Source organism: Nicotiana tabacum, chromosome 6 (genome assembly GCF_000715075.1).
Source record: "Nicotiana tabacum cultivar K326 chromosome 6, ASM71507v2, whole genome shotgun sequence".
Classification (NCBI taxonomy): Eukaryota; Viridiplantae; Streptophyta; class Magnoliopsida; order Solanales; family Solanaceae; genus Nicotiana; species Nicotiana tabacum.
Genome location: NC_134085.1, coordinates 217,214,144 through 217,223,251, shown reverse-complemented (window position 1 = coordinate 217,223,251; position 9,108 = coordinate 217,214,144). Strand labels below are relative to the sequence as shown.

At 36.4% G+C, this 9,108-nt stretch overlaps 1 protein-coding gene across 4 annotated transcripts; it reads right to left on the bottom strand.

Moving 5' to 3' along the window:
• Positions 1–248: 248 nt before the first annotated feature.
• LOC107824063 (uncharacterized) lies at positions 249–8,520 on the bottom strand. 4 transcript variants are annotated; one of them, XM_075256704.1, is made up of 7 exons: positions 8,151–8,520; positions 5,080–5,787; positions 4,441–4,541; positions 3,748–3,845; positions 2,457–2,662; positions 1,441–1,488; positions 249–653 (listed from the first exon to the last, which is right to left on the bottom strand). In XM_075256704.1, exons 2-6 carry the CDS (start codon positions 5,447–5,449, stop codon positions 1,445–1,447), a joined length of 819 nt encoding a protein of 272 aa, XP_075112805.1. In that variant the 5' UTR covers positions 5,450–5,787; positions 8,151–8,520; the 3' UTR covers positions 249–653; positions 1,441–1,444. The 4 variants fall into 4 exon arrangements, with proteins under 4 accessions (XP_075112805.1, XP_075112806.1, XP_016506266.1 ...); XM_075256705.1 differs by having other exon boundaries at positions 5,080–5,670; XM_016650780.2 differs by lacking the exon at positions 8,151–8,520 and having other exon boundaries at positions 249–660; positions 5,080–6,001.
• Between the last annotated feature and the right edge of the window lie 588 nt (positions 8,521–9,108).

The window sequence follows — 9,108 nt, the reverse complement described above, 5'->3', positions numbered from 1 at the left end:
AGACACCTAGGCAATACCTTAAAATTTGCTATATTACCTGGCATAAGCATGTTGTCTAACGGTTAAGTTTGCCTAATGAATGTTTTCAACAATAGGATTGCAGTTCTCACTTCTCAGCATTTTTGCATTGAATATGACCCTGAAGCCATTCTTATCCGTTGAGAAGCAACTGATGAACAAAAGCTACATTTAGAGTACATTCCACGAACTCGAGAAAGGAAAGATAGCGCAGCATTTGAAACGCAATATACAGCCTGAACTTACAACTATGTTTACTATGTCGAGAAACTGATGTAGAACGAAAAGCAGCCAGTACTAGAGCTAAATAAAAGGTGAATGGTACGGCCACTAAATGAATTTCAACTTTACACCTTAGAAATGAACATCATTATATATCGACTGTCCTCCTCGGCCACATACCTTATCTTTTGCAACTCCAGCGAAAATAAAAGTTGAAAAAGAAAGAAAAGGGATGAAGAAATGGACAAGATGAAAGAGCTGAGGAAGGTGGCAAGTATTTGAGTATTTGTCTATTTCATATGAGCTGGATTATCGTGCATTACCCATATGAGTACATACAGGTGTATTTCACCCACAACTTCTCCGAGCAGCAAGCAGCCAATGTATGGTCTAGTTTCCAATATTTCACCTTCCTGCAGGCTTCACAAAAAGTTAGCAAAATCTATCAAATCGCGGGCGCTAACCTAGAACTAGCACCAATACCATAACATGTTGACTCGAGCTGAACTATTCAGATCATACTTAGTTAAACTACTCTTAAAAGTTGTCACGAAAATGGGAATAACTACAAGTGAGATCTATTACTTGAAGCATGGAACATGGGTATTTAGCATCATACTTCAATTTGATATGACATACATAATGCACAAAGTACAATCCATTCATGGAGCTGGAGAAACATTCAACGGTAGCAAGAACATAGCAGCAACCCACAAGTTCCAACACTGGAGCATCTCTTGCCGCCCCGTTGCCCAACCCTCTCCCCCTCCCTCTCCCTCTCCCTCTGCGGAAAGGAAACCTCATAAAGACAAACGAATGAAATTTCCACCATATACATTGTACTTGGGATGTTCAAATATGTTACATATTGAAAGAGTCCTCTCATTTAAAAGGTGGAACATATGCATCATGACATGGTTCCCATAACTATTCCAGAAAGTCAAAATTTTGACTTAATTATGGTTTCAGCATTTTCTGAGATAGGAGATATACAGATATCTGACTGGTATAATACTGATTTATAGCGAAGACAACAGAGCTCTCTATACAACAACAACAACAACAACGACCCAGTGTATTCCCACAAGTGGGGTCCGGGGAGAGTGAGATGTATGCAGCCTTACCCCTACCCTGGACAGGCTGAGAGACTAGTTCCAATAGACCCTCGGCTAAAGAAAAAAAATAAAAGACCGTGCTTACCTATCTATATCATGTCAAAATCATCATCAGAAGCATCGTCCCTATCATCTGAAAAAAGGAACAGATTGTCAGTGCATCTCGATTATTCTCCTTGAATCTGAAGACAATAGCAGCAACACAAAGGTATATCTACAAATGACCCCGTATTTTCTATCTTGAAGAAAAACCAAAGACTTTGGGAATGAAAAGAAAGGGCAAAAAGAAACAATTAAAATAAAAAAGAAACACGTAAAAACAGAAAAGCTGATGCTTTAACCAGTTTAGACAACTGATAACTTGAAAGATAGGCTTGGCGAATGAGGACTCACTAAGCTTTGACCATCTGATTATTCTTCGAGACCAAAAACAGAAACTTCTTATTGGTGGTAATCAGATCATAAATATTTAGATTCTGAGAGATAAAATGGAGATGTCTCATGTGACCACTTGTAATATGCAGACCTATTGGTAACTTTGTAAGCCATTAGGTCAATGCTGCTTGGAGAACAAAAGGCAAACGACTGAAAGGGAAAATACATAAGACCAATTGTTGATGCAAGACAAGCAACCATGTGTACAGTACCATTTATGGCTACGTGAAGACCATAAACTAGATGATAGCAAGGAAAGATGATAATTTGGATTTCAGCACGTAAAAATAGTTGTTCTATAGCTTTGTACCATATGTTGTACATTATCAAGGGTTAGCATCTGATTGTGGCGACAATTCTTGACAGGATTGGGCAAATGGATTGTCCACCAATTAAAATAACTGACATAGGCTAACAGGGTTATGAACGACTCAAATCGTTAATACTTTTTTTAGTAAGTCAATGATCTACAGTACAGTAAAGGAAGAGTATAAAGGAATGAAGCTGGCATGTGTGTTTCTCATTTTTTTCCCCTTTCTTTAATGGGAGAAGGCAGAGATCAAAGGAAAGAATGATGATAAACTGTATCTTTAATGATCTTCACAAATAAATTAGATACTCTTCCTTACACCAGGTGACAAAAATGTGAGATGGTAAATAGAGTACCTGGCCCTTCATCGCTGTCCTCTCCGAGAAGAAAAACGTCCAAATCCTGGTCAGCAGTTGATGATGATGCCTTCTTGTTTGTCTGGGTTGTTGCCCTGGTCACTGGTGTAGAAGTTGTTTCAGCTGATGAAATATCCTTTGCCTCCTCGACCTTTGCCTTCTCAGCAGATCTCATTTTCACTTCGTCCATGTATTTCTTTTCATACCTACACCAAATATAGTTGATTAATAATGAAGCTAACTGCCAGAGAAAAATCTAACAAAAGCATTTTCCAACTATTTGTGTTTGTACTGGTAAAATGTAGGGTTGGTTTAAATTAGGAACAGTGAATCAAATGCTCTCAACCAGTAGAATATGTACCTAACTACCCAAAAAATTTGCCAAAGACCTCCAACAGCTACTTATTTAAGTGCCTAGTCTTATGTCATCCTTTTTAAAGATGCTATAGTTCCTCCAAATTTAAAGCAACAAGATCTGCAATGATGGATTAGCATAACCAGTCCCCCACAGCAGTAAAGGAGATAAGGTTGATCCCTGGATTCATGAATGAATTTTAGAAGAAAGTTGGATTTCATTTTCGTGGCTCTGGTGCGTTGAAAGTCCTAATTTTTTCCAAAGTCATTGTTGATGATTCCTTTTCATTAGAATTTAATCAGAGAATGAGGAAGGTCCTGTTATACATTGAGTAGCAACAATTTTAGAATTGTGCATCTTAAGCTCAAGGTAACAAAATGTTTGAAAAGTGAATAGACTCATCATCAATGACTGAATAGTGAGCGGAATATATTGATCATTCCTAGAATTTAATTTCACTGAGATCAGCATGTTCGTCGCTATAATTACTGCTATCTTCTTACGAACTTTCGTATTTCATCGTTGAAGTATCAGGAAGGATCAGCACACGCAAATAGTGATCAATTTTATGAAGCTGAGAAGAAATATGTATTAGCTCAGCACACAATTTGACAGTCCCATAGGAGTGAGAATGACCAGAAACCTGTAATCTTCAAATGACCGGCCCAGTACATATCTCCATTTCGAAGATTAAAGGTCTCACAATGGCTTTATTCTATATATTCTTAATACATTATCAAAAGCCTCATCTTATACTCCGCTATTACGGCTTTCTTATACAGAAGTCTTTACCCAAATTACAGAAGAACGCATAAAATTATATAATTTAATAGCGTGCATGTTATTGCAATATATTCCAACGATACAGAATAAGCAACACATTCAGCTTGGTGTAAGCCAGGAAGAAGAGATTATTATTTCCTGGAAGATACTTACGGTGCGACATGACTGTTAACTAGAATGAAGTAGATTCTCCAGAACTTTCTCTCTCTCATTATGCGTGGGCATATCTCATACCTCAACTTTGAGATTTCCTGCATACACACACATAAAAGAAAAGAAAACGAACATGTAAATGCTCGTAGTTGTAGTAACTGCAAAATTTATCTTTATCAAAGACACCATAATTCTCAACAGCTTGACCCCTGTCAACTATTCCTCATCAAAAAGGTTATAATGGAAAAAACAGAAAGAGAGCTATAAACTATTCAAACCAGTATATAAACTCTTCCAATGTGCAGGTCACTGAAACATGGTAGCCCTGAAAAGAATTTCTTTTTTTCTTAAAAGGGCGTAGCCCTCAGCACAACTGTTGAAAATGATTTTTTTTTCTTAAAAGGGAGTAGCCCTCCACACAATTTTTGAAAAGGAGTTTTTTCTTAAAGGCATAGTCCTCAACACAATTATGATCTACAGTGACATAACAAGCCAGTTTAGCACTAAGGACCACAAAAATATGAGTCCAACACTAGGTGAGTTTTAAACTCAACAGAACATAAGAGAAGTGGCAGTCAAGATGCCTTGAGATTTAGGCTCGATTGAGGATGGGAGTAAGCAATATAAGAGACTAGAAATATTTTCTATAATGATTTTGACCAGGTAATGACAATGAAAGAGTGAGATGCATACCTTGACAGATGAAAGAACAAGTTTTGCATGTGTTTCCTGAAATTCTGTAAGATCATGCCGAACGTTTGAGATTGTAGGAGTATCATACATCTCTGACTCATCTGCATATCAAGAGAGATTTCATTTAAGCATGTCTCTCCTCACGATAGGCGACTCAAGCAATTGAAAGAAGGAACACGTGATTTAAGCATGGAATGACTTCAGAAATCTAAAGGAAATGCCATTGGTAGCAAATTCAGTAGCATCTTCATTATATTCGGATTGCTTCACAGAATCCCAGCTGACCAGCTCATGAAAAGCTTCCCTGAGCTTCATAAAATACCTAATGTGTCTTGTAGAGTTACAATAATCCCAGTCCCTCACAAGTTTCTGTAGCCCCCCCCCCCCCCCCCGACAACCCACCCACCACAAATTCATGAGCTTATAAAAATATAGCTAGCAATAGAGAGACTGTTCCATCTGATTTGTTGCAAGTTGCAGATTAAGCACAATAAATTGAATAAACTTCCAATCAAAATAACAATTTTCCAAATAAAAAATGTACTACAATTTCATTGTCTCGTTTTCAGAGTTGTTGTTTAACTTTAACTTGTTAGCAATGCATGCATTAAAGAGAGGGAGAAAGAGCAGAGCAAGTACCTTGAAGTGGAAATTCGCGGAATGTGTTCATACTGATGCCCTTAACAAACTCTCTCAACTCATCAGTAACTCCGAACTTTTCGTGTTCAGCAACCGAAGGAGCAGCCAAAGCAATTTGAGGGGAAGATGAGTAGTCGACGAGGCTAGAGACGGCAGCTGCAGCAGGAAATTGAAGCTTGATCTGGTCGGCGCGTCTGGAAGCTTCCGCAACAATCTCCTTGGAACGCTTGGAAGCCTCAGAAACGACGTCGGATAACTTGGAAGAACCCATGCTGAGCACCTGTGAACGCTTAACGGCTTCATTAGTGAACTCCTGTGATCGCTTTGCAGCTTCCTCCGCGAAGCTCCGTGCTGTTTGCCACAAATCCATGAAAGCCCTTTCTACGCTTACAAAGGCCTAATCGGGAGTAAGAAGCGTGAAATCCAATTATTCTAATTTTTGGGATTATGTGAGAATTGCGCCTTTCATGCACGGTAAGTCGTAGATCTGGCAAGGCCCGTGGACTAAGCGACAGTGAGCGTGTAGTTGATACACCTTGCTTGTCTTCATCCCATATTTTTTTTAACAAAAAGTGGTGCTTGCTCAAAAACCTGCATTGTATAATTTCCTTCAAAAAGCTCCCTGGTTTTGGTAGCTGATTCGCTAATCTATTTTGTTCTATGTACGCATGGCTAACCATTGGATCATGTAGCTTTCACAGTAGATGTCTGCAATCAGTCAATAGATTAGCGTATATTAAATTGTTAGCATGTAGCGACATTATTACCTTCTTAATATCAATCTCAACGTGAAGTGGTATTAGGTTGTGTAGTACAGCCAATGTAAGTCCATGTAATAATGCATATATTTCTGTGGCAATAGTCGATTGACAAGGTATGTTACCCGAGAAACCTAGAATCCAGTTCCCATTGTGATCTCTAATTATTCCTCCAATGCCATTGGATTCTGACGAGTGTGCCACATCAGTATTTAGCTTATATATGTTAGGTTTTGGTGGTATCCATTTTAGGGGAACCCTAACACATCATTGTATTTTATGTTGTGAAGCAACTAGGTAACAAAATTCAGTGGCTTGCTGGGTAGTAAATTGAATGTTAATAGATTTATGCATGCCTTCATGAACATTCTTGTTTCTGGTGATCCAAATGTTCCACAAACTTAAAGGTAAATAAGTACGTGGATTAATATTGTATGGTAATTTATGGCCTTTGTAATTAAGTAAAGGAAGTAGTCATTCTTGGGGTGTAGTGAAATTAAGCAAACTATTTATATATCATCCCATACCCAGTTCATTCCAGTAATTTTTCGCATTAACACAGGTTAGAAACAGATGACTTAAAGATTCGTCTGCTTCATGACAGTACGCACATTCCGCGTTAGTAATAATGTTGAGATGTTGCAGAAATTGAAATGTTGGTAGCCTATTATGATTAAGTAACCAAATGAAATATTTAATTTTGGGATATACAAGTAGGTCTCATATCCACTTGAAATAAAATATTGTATTGTGGTCATCAGTGGCTTGATTTTCCAAGGCTTTGTACATTGATTTAACCATAAATTTTCCATCAGTTGTTAAAGCCCAATAAATACTATCACCTTGTTTATTGTAAGTGAAAATGTAAGGATTCATTATAAGATTTTTTATGTCATCTGTAAGTTCAAAAGGCAACTGGTTCCAATTCCAAGCATTGGAATTATAGATTGACTCAATCTTTAGTTTTTGATGTGTCAAAGGCAAAGGCCCATTTATTAATAAATGAACAGTAAGCCCAGCCTTTACCCACGCGTCGTCCCAAAAATTAATGTGTACACCTGCTCCAATTTGCCATTGTAATCATAGTTGACAATATTGCTAACCTTTTAGTATGTTACGCCAAGTTGTGGAGTGATTGCTAGAAGATGATAAATGTATGAGTTTATTGATTAATACTTTTGCCCAAAGGTTTTAGGGTGAATGGAAGACTCTCCATGCTAGGTGTCACACCCACTTTTTTACCAAAACTTACTTAACCCTCTTAAAAGATTTAGCAAAGCTTTAAAACGGTTTTCCAATTTTTGAAAGTGACAAAAGTTGTGTTCAAAAGGAAGTATCTCAGAGTCGCCACCTGACATTTGATTTCGGTGTGTCAGGTCACCGTTTTTCCAAAAATAATAATTTTCCTTTTAAAACACTTTGAACTCTTAAACTAAATCTATACCAGAGATTTGGATAAGGGGGTTCATTTGACTCGGGGAGAAGGTGTTAGACACTCCTCAAGTCCCATGAAAGTCACGGTTGCGCACTCGATCAAGTTGGCTTTTAAGACATTCAAATTGAGGTAATAACACACAAGAAGAAAATAAACAATCAAAAGAGGCTCGAGGTCGTCTCCACCTAAAGGAAACAAAATAAAAAGAAGAAAAAGTAAAGTTCCAAATTATCCTACGCTATTTCTTCTACGATGTTCACCACGGCCTCCAATTACAGAATACTACGGGGCATACCCCGGTTAAAAATATATATACGAATCCTTCGGGGCATTCCCCGGATAAATTTAACTAAGGAAACGACCTCTCGCCTCGAATAAGATAAAAGAGAAAAACCTAAAGTTTGCCTACCCGAGTGTGGACGGCCTAAGCATGCTACTAGCAATCCAAACAAATAAAGTAAAATAATTAACAAGATAAATTCAAATTTTTTTTCTTGATGTCCACCCCACATTTAGAACAACGAAAATACTAATTTTCTTTACTTATGCATGGATCGTAACTAAACAGAAAACAGAATAGACTATACAAACTATATAAAAACAGAAAAGGCCTACAATTCATAACTAGCATGGGTCGTAACTAAAAACAGAGCCTTAGTGCACTATTTAAAAAAAAAAAAAATAACCTTGCTAATAGACTAATAACTCAACAATCACAAGAATCTATAATCATTAAAGTGATGAGAGCTGAAACATTGCGCATACCATCCAAACAAATATACGTATAATCTCAAACGCATACGCATCAACCGGATTCAATTCATCAAAATAATTATAAGAGCACACATAATTAACGAAAAGATGAGTAAGAAATGGACCTTTTATTGATGAACAAAGCTCAAAATTGCAAATCAATCGGGTTAAGCAAAGCAACAATTCATAGACCGAATCACCGAAATTGCAAACCGAAACCTCAAATCGACACCGGAAAGCTCGAAACCCAAATCGATCTCAGTCAAATTCCATCAGATTCCAAATCAAAAATCGGAAGCAGAAACCCAATCCTCTATGTTTATTTGATTATCTTTGATACAATATCAAATTGAATATCTTTGAATTAGCAAATTGCAGCTCCAATTGAAGAAGGAAAAACAAATATGTGTAGGATTTAACTTTTCAGTAGACGTGTGAAAGTTTGGAAAATTCAGAGAAGGAATGGTTCGGTTCTTCCAGTTTTAGAATTCCGCCATTTTTCTTTTTTTAGTTCAAGCCTAGGAACTAAAAAACTTGGGTTAGAGTTTCTATAATTGGGTATTTTATATGAAGGTGGGAAGGGATGATGGTCATTGGATTAGAAGGAAATAGATGACTAGGATTAAATCTTGCACATAAATGGGCTAATGGATTGGAAAGAATGGGCTAAGGATAATTGGGTTTAAGTTAAAAGAAATGGATTCACACCTTTGGGCCAACAAATTTTCTTGTTGGACAAAGACAAACTCAAAAATCCTACCAAAATATTAATTAAATTTAGTTAAGTAAATAAACAAAATTTTAAAATGAAATTTTTTTTTTTTGTATTTTTAAATGTTATAACAATAAAGTAAAAAGTAAAGAAAATAGGCTAAAGGCATGATAAAATTAAGATACCATGAATAAAAATATACTAATTGATCTTAAATTAAAGATAAAAATATAGAAAAGCGATAAACACGATAAATAAAACTATTTTATGTTTTTTTTTATTTATGACTTAGGATTAAAAGTAAAAAGATTAAAATTATATTAAAATAAACTCAAGTAAATATTTTAAAAATATTAAAATACTAAAACTAA

Excerpts from the sequence above, each read along its gene's own strand:
- LOC107824063 (XM_075256704.1), bottom strand. The coding sequence starts at position 5,449 with ATGGATTTGTGGCAAACAGCACGGAGCTTCGCGGAGGAAGCTGCAAAG. Across the intron at positions 4,542-5,079 it reads CCGCGAATTTCCACTTCAAG|ATGAGTCAGAGATGTATGAT; the intron begins GTACTTGCTCTG and ends CTTGATATGCAG. Across the intron at positions 1,489-2,456 it reads GGACAGCGATGAAGGGCCAG|ATGATAGGGACGATGCTTCT; the intron begins GTACTCTATTTA and ends TCCTTTTTTCAG.